The sequence below is a fragment of the Chrysemys picta genome, unplaced genomic scaffold (assembly GCF_011386835.1).
Source record: "Chrysemys picta bellii isolate R12L10 unplaced genomic scaffold, ASM1138683v2 scaf1585, whole genome shotgun sequence".
NCBI classification, from domain to species: Eukaryota; Metazoa; Chordata; order Testudines; family Emydidae; genus Chrysemys; species Chrysemys picta.
In genome coordinates this window covers 1-14,000 of record NW_027054291.1, presented here as the reverse complement: position 1 = coordinate 14,000, position 14,000 = coordinate 1, and the positions used below count along the sequence as shown (strand labels likewise).

The 14,000-nt window shown below is 63.0% G+C and overlaps 1 protein-coding gene across 1 annotated transcript; it reads left to right on the top strand.

Moving 5' to 3' along the window:
* Nucleotides 1–90: 90 nt before the first annotated feature.
* Nucleotides 91–10,793, top strand: LOC135980007 (syntaxin-binding protein 2-like). Its single transcript, XM_065580101.1, has 11 exons — nt 91–274; nt 1,000–1,103; nt 2,232–2,380; nt 2,806–2,890; nt 6,766–6,896; nt 7,036–7,143; nt 8,122–8,179; nt 8,699–8,764; nt 9,464–9,544; nt 9,877–10,015; nt 10,570–10,793. Exons 1-11 carry the CDS (start codon nt 91–93, stop codon nt 10,758–10,760), a joined length of 1,296 nt encoding a protein of 431 aa, XP_065436173.1. The 3' UTR covers nt 10,761–10,793.
* The last annotated feature ends 3,207 nt before the right edge of the window (nt 10,794–14,000 follow it).

Here is a 14,000-nt window from a genome sequence, read left to right as displayed (position 1 = left end):
GGGAGGAGGCTCCTGCGTCTGCAGCAGGGAGGCCAGTGGAGGGAGACCAGGGGCAGGGGGGTGAAAACCAGCCCACCGCCCGATGGCATCATGCTGGGCCCTGAGTCCCCAGGGGCTGGGCATGGGCTGGGCCCTTCGGGCAGCAGGGCGGGGCCTTGGCTGGTGCTGACAACCCCTCCTCTCCCTGCTTTGCAGTCGGTGCAGGCTCTGATCGATGACTTCCAGGGCACCCCCACCTTCACCTACAAGGCAGCTCACGTCTTCTTCCTCAGCCGTGAGTATCGGGGGGCAGGGAATCCCCCTGCCGGGAGCCTGGCCAGCGGCACACTGGAGCCTGGGGGTGGGGGGGTCTCTCTCTGCCGGCAGGCCAGTGCGCAGCACCCTGATTACGCTCTGCCCTCCTGCAGGGGGATGCAGACCCAGCAGGCCAGACCGAACGACCCCACCGATCCCTTCCCCCCCTTCTCCCCCATGGGCCTGCCTCCAGCCAGCACAGCTCACAGACACCTGCAGCGTGCGCCCAGAAAGGCGGCCTCTGGCTACCATTCCCAGCATGCATTGCTCCATCAGTCCCAACTGGAGTTTGGGAATGGTATACCCAGAATACCCAGTGTGTCAAGGTCACATCTGCTTCTCCTCATTACAGCCCAAGTCCCTGTTCCTCCTTGTGCATCATGCTGAGTTGTACACTCCAGTCACTTCCCCCTGCGGTGGGCTGAGGGCAGGGTGTGAGAAAGGGACCGCGTAGGAGAGATTGTGCCCCCGCCCTCCTCGCTGCTGATGCTGCAGAAGCCGAGAACCCGGCGTGACTCTGGTTCAGGGGGATTGGACTCATAGTTGACTCCTGTGTGGCCCTGCTGACCTGCCTAGGTTCCCCACAGGTGTGCAGCACTACTGCCCCTGCTGTGCCCGTCCTGGCCCCGTCCGTGGGGGCTGGCGCTGTGCTGGGGGTCCTGAGCCCTGTGCCTGTCACCCCCACCCACTGCCTTTGCCTTGCAGCGTGTCCTGACCCTCTGTTCAACAAGCTGCGGAAGTCACGGATCACCAAGGCCATCAAAACTCTCATGGAGATCAACATGGCCTTCCTGCCCTATGAGAGCCAGGTGAGGGGTGACCGGGCTTTGGAGGAGCAGGGCCGCAGGGCAGACGGTTACGTACAACACCCCACCCTTAGTGTTCCACATGGCTTGGGGCGGGGACACCTTTCCCTTCATGGGCCCTGGGTTTTACGCCAGCACAGGGCAGCAGGGACTAGCCGGCTGCTCACACCCTGTGAGACGTGGAATCGCTGGCTTGGATGTATGAGGGAGGAGGGCGCTGCCTCCCTGGCTTTACCAGCTCTTACTGACGGTTTATAACAGGCCTGCAAGACAGCCCGCACACGCCTGCCCTTTGCCCAACCACGCCATCTCCTCCTTGTGTCGTCAGTGGATTTCCCTCCTCATGCCCCTGAGGGGCAGGGCTGTGTTGTCAGTCCCATTGCATTGATGGGGAAACTGAGGCACAGAGACATGAGCCTGGTCTACACCCAAAAGCTTTGTTGGTACGGGTTTGTTACGGGGACATGAGAGAAAAAATCCCCCCTGTAACTAATGCAGCTGTGCTGGCAGAACCCCTGGGTAGAGGCTGTTACGCTGGCAAAGCAGTCCTTTCGCCACTGTAGCTTATTTCATCTGGGCACCGGTGCCAGCTGTGCCAAGAGATGCTTTGGCTGGTATAAGCTCAGTGTGCCTCAGGAGGCTTTGCTGGCTCACCCGTCCCGTTGCACCAGCAAACCCTTCGTGGGCCGATACTGTTTTATTGGTGTCCAAGCACGTTTTCCCCAATGGCTCGTTCTGTTCATCCAGTGAAATAAGCGACAGCGGCAGACGCGCGTTGATGCCGGGTTTGCCTGTGGCTACGCTGGGGCTTTCGCCAGACTAGAAACATGTCCAAGCCCCCTCCCCCAACATTGCCTTCTCCAGGGCAGAGACACACCCCTGCAGCTCAGTAAGGACCTGAATCCGGGGCGTCTTCATCCCAGGCTGGTGCATGAATCTCTGGGCCGCTGTCCCTCTACCACAACAGGAGTGGCTCTGGCGAAGGGATCTCTCCCTCACTAGGGGCTCGTTCCGGCTCCGCCAGGCTGGCCTGATCCAACAGCGCATCTTAGGGGTGCGGTATGGGGCACAGCTGGCCTGGCTGCCAGCACTTGGCACCAGGGTCTGATCTCTGCTCCCCCCGCCCCCCAGGTGTACTCCCTGGACAGGCCACAGACCTTCCACATCTGGTTCAGCCCCTACTCCGCCTGGGAAAGGAACAAGGACCTGGAGATCCTGGCAGAGCAGATTGCTTCGTTGTGTGAAACCCTGGAGGAGTACCCAGCCATCCGCTACAGGAAGTGAGTGTGCCCGGGGGGAGGGGTACCCAGCCATCCGCTACAGGAAGTGAGTGTGCCCAGCGGGAGGGGTACCCAGCCATCAGCTACAGGAAGTGAGTGTGCCCGGGGGGAGGGGTACCCAGCCATCCGCTACAGGAAGTGAGTGTGCCCGGGGGGAGGGGTACCCAGCCATCAGCTACAGGAAGTGAGTGTGCCCGGGGGGAGGGGTACTCGGCCATCCACTAGAGGAAGTGAGTGTGCCCGGGAGGAGGGGTACCCAGTTATCCCTTATAGGAACTGAGTGTGCCATGGGGAGGTACCCAGCCATCCGCTACAGGAAGTGAGTGTGCCCAGAGGGAGACGGTTACCTGGTCATCTCCTACAGGAAGTGCGTGTGCTCCTGGGGGAGGAGCTGTTTCTACCCACAGGGTTTGTCTTTGCTGCAGGCACCATGAAAATAACTTCCACCTGGCGCATGCTGTACTGGCCAAACTCAAGGTGTTCAAGGCATACGAGCCCAGCATGGGAGAGGTGAGCGAGCTGTGCCGGCCACGCCCTCACCATGGGACAGAGCCGCGGGGGGAGGGGGAGTACATGAGAAGTAGAAGGAAGGAGGAGTGATTTAGAACCTACTCGGAGATCCTGGCGGGGGGTGGGGTGGGGTCTAGACCCCCTTGGAGATCCTGAGGGCTCGGGAGAACAATAACATTCCCTGTGTGGTTGAACTAACGGCCCCAGCCCTTCTCTAACAGTGGCCGTGGGTGGATCACAAAGTGCTCTACAAAGGCCAGTGTCCTTATCCCCTCTCTACGGATGGGGAAACCGAGGCACCGACTGGGGAAGTGTGTGCCCAGCACAATTTCTGTTTATAAACAGGGCAGTTCGGTCACAGAAGTAAGCTTTGCATACAGAGCCTCTTCCACACCTGGACACTCCTGTCTGTGTGTGATCCTTCACCCACCACCGTGGTATCGGAACTCATTAATGAATTCACCCTCCCAGGGGAGGCAGGGGGGCCTGTGTTACAGATGGGAAACTGAGGCATGCAGGGAGTCTGTCAGAGCAGGAGTAGAACCCAGCTCTCCCGAGCCTTAGCCACAAGTCAGCCCTGACCCAGCTCCTGCCGTCCCTGTCCCACCCCCAGCAGAGGGGAGCTGCAAACCCACCCTGCCCTGGATTCTCGCATGGGAAACCCAGTGGCTCCTGTCTCCCTAGGAGAAGCAAAGTGATGTAAAATCCAAGGCCTGCCCAGATCTCTCCCTCCTGTTGCTTCTGCTCTTGCTTCCAGCCTTTGCCGAGCTGCTGGGAGACTGTGCACCTGTGACCAACTGGGAATGTTTGTAATATCTTTTATGAAGCCGATGCGTGCCTCGGTTTCCCCTATATGTTTCATGGCTTCTCTGGTGGGGCGTGGGGGAAGGACTCTCAGGGAAGATAAGAATCATGGTGTGGGGGGCTGTCACATCCCTGTCTTGGTGAAATGAAGAGAATCCAACCCAGATCAGCCTGGGGGCCAGAAAGACCATGACATCTCCAGTGGCTCCTGGCTGGACGCTCCCAGCAGGGAATCGGAGCAGGGGCCCCAGCTCGAGAACACAGGGTTGGGAAGGTTTGAGCTGGGGGATAAGTGGGGGAAGCTGGGAGCTCTCACCTGAGAACTGACCAAGGTCAGACTGAGGTCTGGCCTACGGGAGGCAATTGCCTCGCTCGGGGGTATGAGAAAGGCGGCGTCACTGAAGCGGCGCAGCTGCAGGGGTTTACATGTAGACAGGCCCTGAGCGAGAGACCAGGAGCCTGAAAACAGGTCTCGCTGCAGCTCGGCCGGGCTCTGGGCTGACCAGAACGGCCTCTTGCTTTAACCTTCAGTGGGCTGGGCTGCCCGGGCTGGGGTCCAGGTGCCTAAGAAACCCGACTGTTCTGACAACGCTGGAGGAGTGGCCCTGTCACCCGGGCTGAGTGGCGTCGGGCCCTGCGGAGTGGACGGGTCTGTCCCAGGGTCTGTCTCAGATGGACTCACTGGGCAGGGCTCACGGGGTGAAGCCCAGCGGTTCGGTCTCAGGAGGTGGAAGGCCGTACGGCTTGTCCTGGAGGAAGAGAGAGACCTGTTGGGGTCTGGCACAGCAAAGGGCTTCCTCCCAGAGACTTCCCCAGCTGAGGCCCTGGCACCGACCCTGCGGATCCATGAGCGCACCTCTCCGCTCTACTTTCCCATCCACCGAGGCAAAGTTGCCTAGTGGCTAGAGCCCTGGACTGGGACGGGAGACCGGGGTTCTATTCCCAGTTGGGTGACCTTGGGCAAGTCACCCCTCTTATTTGTGCCTCAGTTTCCCCATCTGTAAAATGGGGATAATGATACCAGTCTCGGGCAGGGGGGGCCCCCTCTGGGATAGCTGGCTGCCATGGCACAGAGGCTCTGTAACTCACAGCTGGCAGCACAGGCCTGCCTCCAGAGGGGAGCCTGGCACACACCTGGCTGCCCAAACCATCTACCCAGGGAAGGGATTGACAGCATGCTTGTTAACCACCGGAGCTACTTGCTGCAGCAGAGATGGCTCCAGCCTGCAGCCCCCGTCTGATCTGTGCTATTCTCAGGAGCTGAGAGCGGCGCTGGGGAGGGCAAAGTCCTGCTCCGTGCACACCCTGCTCCTCTGAGCCCCCCCAGGGATATTCCTGAGACTCTTGCCAAGCCTCCCTGTCACAGGTGTCAGCACTGTCCCTATGTTACACGGGGGAAACTGAGGCATGGAGCAGCGTGCCACGAGTAGGTGGCAAAGGCAGGAATAGGAGCCAGGAGTCCAGACAGCACGCCCACCGCAGGACCGGGAGTGCTGACTCAAGCCCCTGCTCTCAATGCAGTGCTGGCTCCATGCCGCACAATCCCAGCTGGCCAGTCCAGTGTGCCCCCGCCTTGCCAGCTGGCGCAGAACCCCAGGGACTCTTGTAGCATGGCCTCTAGCAGTCAGGTCTCCAAAGCCACCCAGCCCACGGTCATGGCACCATGGGGCCTTATCTGCACTAGTCCCTCTTGCCTTGATGTTTCCCAGCTGCCAGCCCTGAGGGATAGCTAGCCCAGGCAGTACTGTGGCACTCACCAGTGCACTAAGCGCCCCTCTGCTCTGGGGGGGTGACCTGGTGGTTACGCCAGCCCCCATCTGCACTCGGGGTTCCCTCCAGCCGAGCTGAACTGGCAAAGGTGTGAGCAGAGTCCGGGAGGGGCGCTGGGCATAGCAACCCACCCAGGCTGGGTAGTGCTGGAGAGGAATGATGGTGCCAGTTCTGGGTTCATGTCCCTGCTCTGCCACAGACTTCCTGTGTGACCTTGGGTGAGTCACCCAGCCCTTCTGGGCCTCCATCCCCCTCTGCAATAGGGTGACAGCCCTTCCTAGCCCCACGTGCATAGTGGTGAGGTCCAGATACTCCTCCAAGAGAGGCGCTCCCCCGTCAGCCTCAACCTATTTACCCAGAGGCTGTGGAGACCAAGTGTGGCTGAAAATCGGGCTACGTACTGAGGTGGGACGTTGGGGAAGCGTCAGGGGCTGTACGTCCCTGGCCCCCCTGACTGTCTGTGCTACCCAGCGAAGAGCAGACGCAGCCCCTTGCTGAGGTGCTCCTGGGTGGGCTTGAGTTCCACTGGAGCTGCTGGAGCCAGTTTCAGAGCCGTCTGCCATGGGAGCGCAGGGCTGGTCTCCTATCGCCACCTGCTGTGCTAAGAGGGCAGTGCATGCTGATCAGGCAGGGAGCGGGGTCTGGGCCAGCCCCCCCCCCCCCCCCGCCCCCCCATGATGTGGGTCTGAGATGCTGACCATTTGAGTGGTCTCTGTCCAGCTGGATGCTGGGGGGGCCACCCAGGCTGGGAGTGGGGAGCTAAAGCCTCATATGGGGTCCCAGCTCAGATGCAAGGTGGGACATAGGGATAACGTCCCATTGTCCCCCTCTGGGACCTTATATCAAAGAATCTCTGGGCCTGGTGTTGGTTAACAATAGACTAGCCAGGGCCTTCTGGTGTAGTTCCCCCGCTCCCCACGCAGCATATGGGGCAGGACGCAGTTGGGGGGCTGCCTTGTAAGGGGCACGCTCCCGTTGGTGGAGAGGCACGAGCAGAGAGCGTGCTTGGGGGAGTGGCCATTGCTATTTGCACGAGGGGCAGGTGGCCCGTCCCTGCAGGGGGCATTGCAGCGCAGCTGGGTGGGGAGCTCTCCCTGCCGGTCAGGGCGGGACCCCTGGGCATGTCCCAGCTAGCTTGGGGGGTGTCTCCTGGCTTCCCCTGGGGTTGGGGGCTGGGCCGCAGAGAGGGCGGGTGGTGAAGTTTCAGGCCCACCAGGGCCCATTGGATTGTGCCGTGTAAGCCAGGCCAGGAACCATCCGCCGGAGCAGGGGGTGACGGGTCTCTCTCTCCTTTGCCCCAGGGCCCTGACAAAGCCCGCTCTCAGCTGTTGATTGTGGACCGGAACTTCGACCTCGTGTCCCCACTGCTGCATGAGCTCACCTTCCAGGCCATGGCCTACGACCTGCTCAGGATCGAAAAGAACACCTACAGGTAGGGCCTGGCTGCCAGCAGGGGGCGCCCCGCACTCCTCAGGCGGGCTGGGGGGGTGGGACCCAGGCACCTGCACTGCTCTGTAGCTCCCACGCTCGGAGGAGGGGTGTCGCAGCCTGACCCCATCCCCCCTCCGCAGGTACGAGACAACGGGCGCCAGCGACTCGCGGGAGAAAGAGGCGCTGCTGGATGATGATGACGAACTCTGGGTGCAGCTACGCCACCTGCACATCGCTGACGTCTCCAAGTGAGCGCGCTCAGCCCTGCCCCTGACACGCCCCTTTGTGCCCCGTCCGTCCCCCCGGATATGCCCCTCCTTGCCCCACCCAGGGCCGGGACCCATCCGCCCCCGCCCCCCCCCCCCGGACACACCACTTTGTGCCCCATCCAATGCCTAGTGCCGGGACTCGCTACCCCCCCCTCGGCACACCTCTCCCCTCCCCGCCCAGTGCCAGGACCCCCTACCCCCACTTTGGCACAGCCCTCTCCTCCCCGCCCACTGCCAGGACCTCCCCCTCGGACAGACCTCTCCCACCCAGTGCCAGGACAGCCCACCCCGTTGACACACCCCCTCTTTTCCAGTGCTGGGACTTCCTCCATCCTCCCCTTCAGACACAGCCCTCCCCACCCTGGGGCCCCCTCGGATACACCCCTCCCCTTTCCTTCCCACCCAGTGCTGGAACCCCACTCCCCCTTGGATACACTCCTCTCCGACCCAGTGCAAGGACACCCCCCAGCAACACACCCCTTTCCTGCTCAGTGCCAGGACTCCCCCTCCCCCTCCCACCCAGTGCTGGGGCCTGTCCCTCAGACCCCCTGGACCCAGCCCCTCTCCCCAAAGGACCCCTGAGTGCTCCCTTCCAGAGCAACTGTCTGCATTTCGTCTCGGGGATCCCCCTGGACACTGTCTTCCCCTGACCCCAGGATCTCCCCAGGCACCTCACAGCTCCTTGAGTGAGTCCCTCACCGACCTCCTGCTGGACCTGCCGCTGCCCCCAGGTCCCCCGTCCCCCCCGCATCAGGGCACCAGGAGCCCCCAGAGGTGCACTGAACTCTGCCTTGGGGTAACTTGGGAAGAGTCCCCCCCCTGCCCCATCTGAGGCTCTCGAGGCAGAGAACCGTGGTGCCCGTGGGGTGGGGGCTCCATCCCCTGTAGCATAGGACAGGGCACCCCCTACCTCTAAGGCAGTGCCTGGCTCCGGCCTGACCCCTCTCCCTGCTGCAGGAAGGTGACGGAGCTGCTGCGCACCTTCTGTGAGAGCAAGAGGCTGACCACGGACGAGGTGCGGTGGGGGCTGGGAGGGGGAGCGATTGGGGAGTCTGGGATGGGGGGACCCATCCCACTGCCACTGATGGGGAGGGGAGGCTCCCTGCTGCCCTAGGAGGAGTTGGGGGGGGCTGTCCAATTGCTCCCAGGGTTTGCCTGTAAAGGGCTAAGAGGTGTATGTGGAGCCCCCTGCCCCCCAACCAGAGCTCTGGAGCTCCCCACGGTGAGGAGGGCAGAGGCCCATGGGGCAGGGTTAGAAAGCAGGGTCAGGGCCGCGCAGGGAGAGCTGCAGGGAGCCAACGCTGGCATCTCCCTGGCCCGCTGCCGCTTTACACCTCAAGGGGCACTCGGGTTGCGGGGCTCCCGTCTCATTCCAGCTGGCCTGGGAAGAGCAGGTCACATGTGGCCTGAGTGACCCACCCTGGCCCTGGCACGCGTGGTTGGGCTGCTGCAGCTGTCCCCAGGTGAGGCCTCTGCCTTACAGGGGGCTCTGTGTGCTGGGAGGGGCCAGGATCTCACCACCGCCTCCCTCCAGGCCGACATCGAGGACCTGTCCCAGATCCTGAAGAAGCTGCCCGAGTACCAGAGAGAGCTGAACAAGGTAACGGGGCTGGGACTGTTAGTGGGCAGGGGGCAGGGCATTCAGTGGGGCTGATGGGGTGGCAGGGTGCTCTGTGGGACTGGTGAGGGACAGTAGGGACTCTCTGGGGGGCAGGGCACTCTGGGGCTCTCCGCTTTACTGCCTGATGAGAGCTGCTGACCTGTCCCGTCGGGCAGAGCCATTTCCCCCCAGGTGCTGTGTGGCACCATGGGCAGCAGCCTGCCCGTCAGTGCCCAGAGCTGCCACGTTAGCCGCAGCAATGGCAGCCCTTGGGTAACGCCCACGCCTTGCTGCTGCAGCTCTCAGGAGAGGGCCTTGGTGGGCTTCCAAACCAGCCCGTTGGAGCCACTCCTGGTGCCACTGGGCCACGTGCCAACAGAAAGCTCCTGGCCACTGGCACAGGTACCCCGACACCTGCTGGTCTCCAAGCCCCCAACCTCATGCTGACTAACAGAGAAGCCGTGGGCTGATTTGGAAGCTGCTCCCTCCTCCTGATCCTCCCCTCCAGCTGCCCCTCTCCATCCCAGAGGTGGCTGCACTTCAGTGCTGGGCAAAACAATCCCTATAGACTCGGCTTACACAGCCGATTGGGGCTGCTCCTCTGGCCAAGGGGCCCTCCTGGGGGGCTGGGGGTGCTCTGGACCAGCCGGTGATGCAGTGCCGCAGTAAACTCCCCTCTGTCCCAGTCTCTCCCCGCAGTACTCCACGCACCTGAACCTGGCCGAGCACTGCATGCGGCACTTCAAAGGGACGGTGGAGAAGCTGTGCAGCGTGGAGCAGGTGGGTCTGTGGGCAGAGCCTGTCTTGGGGCAGAGTCTGGCTCATGGACTCAGCCCAGAGAAAGGGGTCTCAGAGCCTCAGGCTCGCTGGAGCCAGGGCCAGCCCCCCCATGTAGCACTGCGGGTGCAGAAGGGGGACATGGGGCTCGGGTTACTCCCTGGGGGCCCGTTGCTCACCCCAGGGGGAGCTGACCCCGGGGAGGAGGGGGCCCTGGCACAGGGGGTAGGCGACCTGTGGGTCGTGGGGCCATTGCGTCTCCCATCCTGCTGCGGGGCAGGAGGAAGCGGAGCAGCCTGACCTGGGCCTTGTGTGTGCGCCCCCCTCCCCCCCAGGACCTGGCCATGGGGACGGACGTGGACGGGAAGGTGATCAGGGACCCGATGAAGATCATCCTGCCCGTCCTGCTGGACCCCAGCGTGCAGGCCTATGACAAGATCCGCATCATCCTGCTCTACATCCTCCTGAAGAACGGTAACGCCACAGGCCTGCAGCCCATTGCCCAGGCCAGGGTGCCCTCATGTGGCTCCTCTGGCTGCCCAGTTGCCTGGCCAGGGGGCGCTGTGGAGTTGCCAGGCCTCCCCCTCTGCACTAAGCAGCAGTAAATGGTTTGGGGGGTTGCCGTCCCTCCAGCTCAAGGCCTCGCAGCCTTAAGGACCCAGGCCTCGGCTCCGACACTGTACCTGACTGGCTGCAGATGGGGGAGCCCAGATCGGGGGAGGGGGACTCCCTCTGCACTGCCAGGGGGCGCTAGAGAGACCCCTGCCCCCAGCGCCCGAGAGAACCTCTGGAGGGAGGGAAGAGCATCAAGAACCTAAATTCAGTCATTAACTGCGTGGGGTCTAGTGGGTTAGAGGGGGGCTGGGAGCCAGGACTCCTGGGTTCTACCCCCAGCTCTGGGAGGGGTGGGAAGAGCAGGATCTCAGGGTTTGATCAGGGAACTAGGACTCCTGGGCCACGGACTGAATGTGCCTGGGCTGTGGGTGCGTCCCAGGGGTGCTGGCGCTGACCTGTCTCTCCCCATGCAGGTGTGAGCATGGTGAACCTCGACAAACTGATCCAGTGTGCCAACATCCAGCAGCTGAGCGGCATCATCGAGAACACGGACTTCCTGGACTTCTCCGTCATGCCTGGGGTAAGGGACTGGGGCCAGGGGCCAGCAGCTGTACCCATGGCCGGGGAGCCCAGGCCAACCTGGGGCTGCCCTCCATGGCAGTGACTACTCCCAGCACAGAGGTGGCCTCTGCCCCATACAGTGTGGTGACGCCCTCCCCCTATGAGGGTGACCCCCGAGTTACTCCCCATCTGGGGTGACCTTTTCTGCCCTGCAGAGGACCCTGGGGGTCAGGACCTCAGATCGCTGGGAGCTGGAGCTGGTGACCACTGCATGGGGTGGCCATGCGGCAAATGGGGGGAAGCGTCTCTGTTCTCCCATCAGTCTCTCTCCCCTCCTCTCTCTCTCTCTCTCTTGCTCAGTGATCCATTCTGTTCTTTTCTCTGCCCCTCCCCTGCCAGCCCGGCTGGAGCGACTCAGATAGGCTGCGCTTTCCCTCTCTGCGCCCGTTCCCATCCCGCACCCAGTCCCTGCTGCCTCTCACCCACTCTCCCTTCCTCCCCCAGAGCAGGCAGCTGCGACCCGAGAGGAAGGTGCGGCCGGAGTCCACCTACCTGCTCTCCCGCTGGACCCCCAGGCTCAAGGACGTCATGGAGGTACCAGGCCGCCTGCTTCCTGGCCTTGGGGTGGGGGGGTCACACCTGACAGGCTGGGCCCAAGGGGGAGGGGCTGGTCTGGGGTCAGCCATGTGTGGAGCCCTGCATATCCGTGCACCATTTCTGCGGATAGTCGATGGGTTGCAGATACAACCGGGTCGGGCTCTACTCCCCAGCAGTGCCTGGCCCGCGGCATCCGGCTCAGGCAGCCTGGGGGGCACAGCGCGCTCGGGGCCGCCGGCCAGCAGCCAGTGGCTGGGCGACAGGTCGGAGTCAGGGCTGCCCGACACCTACTCGCCTTGCCACGCTGAGCAGCACCAGCGTCCCCACCAGCTTCCGGGCAACACCCCACTGTGATGCAACATGCTCTGCTGCTGCCGTGTACCGGCGCTTGTGACCCCCCAGGAGCATCACATGATGAGAAACCCCTCCCCCCAGCCCCCACCCCCTCCACGCTGCCCCTTCTTGAGACCCCGCCCCCGCGCTACCCATTCTCCTCTAGACCCTGCCCCCTCCACGCTGCCCCTTCCCCCAAGCCCCCACCCCCTCCAAGCTGCCCCTTACCCCCAAGCCCCACCCTCGCGCTGCCTCTTCCAAGCAAGACCCCTTCCCCCCCTTGCTGCTACCCATGAGGATGCGGATACAGACGGCTAGTGGATCACGGGCTGATGCGCATCCACATTTTTGTATCCGTGCAGGGATCTAGCCATGTGAGGGGCTCATCAGAAAGTCCTCTGCTGCTGCCATCCTTAGGGGTCTTAGATCATAGACACGAGTGCAGGCAGTTGTCTTACCCGGTGCTGAGATGCTGCCACCTCTGGGGTGGGGCACGGGCGGTTTATACAGGGGTCCCTCACTGGGGCTGAATTCTTCCTGAGGAGTGGCAGGCAGCTGTTAACAGCCGCACAGCAGCACTGCCCGAGAGTCTAGGGCAGGAGGTGATCAGCGTGCGGGGCTGGAAGTGCAGGGGATCCAGGCAGCCCACTGTCATGACAGGCACTGGAATCTGAATGGCCGGCAGGGTCCTTGGCCTAACCTCCAGTGAGGAGCAGCTGTTTGACGTTCATCTAAAGGACGAACTCCTGCAGCACAGTACTGGGCACTGACTGACCGGGGAGAGCGCCCCCTACTGGGCCCTCCGCCCGCTCCTGGCCGTACAGCGCCCCCTAGCGCCGCACTGGGGACATAAAGCACCCTCTGCTGACTCACTAGCACCCCCCAGCACCCGCTGGCTTTTCCTTAGAGGTCTCCTATCCAAGCGCTGCCTGGGCCCAAACCTGCTTAGCTTGTGAGAGGTGACATGGTCGCTCCTTCCCCCATTGCTTGCTGGGGGCTGAGCCCCTCATCGCCCTGCCCTGTGGGGCACTCTTCAAGGGGGTGGGGGGCACACTTAGTTGCCTTCAGCCCACTGGCTTGGGGCTCCTCCAGGCCAAGAATTAACCCCACCACCCGAGGGAAGCTCCCAGGCCCCTGCTCCAGCGCTGTGATGGTTCCTCCTGTGGGATTTTGGGGCAGGCAGTTGCGGTAGCCTCAATCCTGTGCCTAATCCAACCCCCCACCCCCACCCCCCGTGCTAGCCGCAGCTCGACAGGCCTTAAGCCTCCCTGTACAAGTCAACGCAGCGGATTAATGTAAAAGCCCCTAGTATGTGGTATTAGGATGTATCATAGCCTGGGCCCCCTGCATGGCTGGGACACACCTCATGGGGCAAGAGGCAGGGCCTGGATCTGCCCGCAGCAGGGAAGGGGCACTGAGGGCAGCCCCCTGCCTCCCTCCTCCCCCAAGTGAGGGGCCCTGGATCTGACTGCAGGAGGTCTCTGCCCTCCCCATAACGGTGGATGGGTGTGGAGTTCACAGCAGGGCACTGAGCAGCTGAGGGGGAGGTGGGGAGATGGGGGGGGGCATCATGGGAGGAGTCAACGTGCTTTTTGCTGGCTTCCCATGCCCCCAGAAAGGGGGCCCCAGGCTGCTCCCCCAGGGACTGTCAATCATTCAGGGAAGAGCCGTCCCAGCCCCTCCCCCAATGGGGCCTGGCTTGGCCACCAGGTCCAAGGTTCCTGCTGCTTGGCCCCTGCTGACCTGTCCTCTTCCCCCCTCCCCCCGCCAGGACATCATTGAGAAGAAATTGGACAACAAACTGTGGCCCTTCATATCAGACCTGGTCCCCACCACCAACTCCCAGGCTGCTGTCCCCTTCATATCAGACCCGGTCCCTTCCACCAGCTCCCAGGCTGCTGTCCCCTTCATATCAGACCCGGTCCCCTCCACCAACTCCCAGGCTGCTGTCCCCTTCATATCAGACCCGGTCCCCACCACCAACTCCCAGGCTGCTGTCCCCTTCATGTCAGACCCGGTCCCCTCCACCAACTCCCAGGCTGCTGTCCCCTTCATATCAGACCCGGTCCCCTCCACCAGCTCCCAGGCTGCTGTCCCCTTCATGTCAGACCCGGTCCCTTCCACCAGCTCCCAGGCTGCTGTCAGGTAAGGCTGAGCCTGACTGGGCTGTGAGGGGTAGAGCCCTGACACCCTCCCTACCCCCCGGGTGTAGGAGCCTCTGTGCCTGGGAGTGCGTGGCCAGGACCCTGCCCTCTGCGGGGGAGGGGGTGTCCAAGAGTCTGGAGCCCTGGACCCCACTCACCATGTCCCCCGCACCCCAGCAGTCCCTCAACACACCAGGGCCCAGGATGGAGGAAAGGGACTGGCCGAGCTTTAGACAGCACCCCCAACCCAGGGCAGGTGCCTCCCTCCC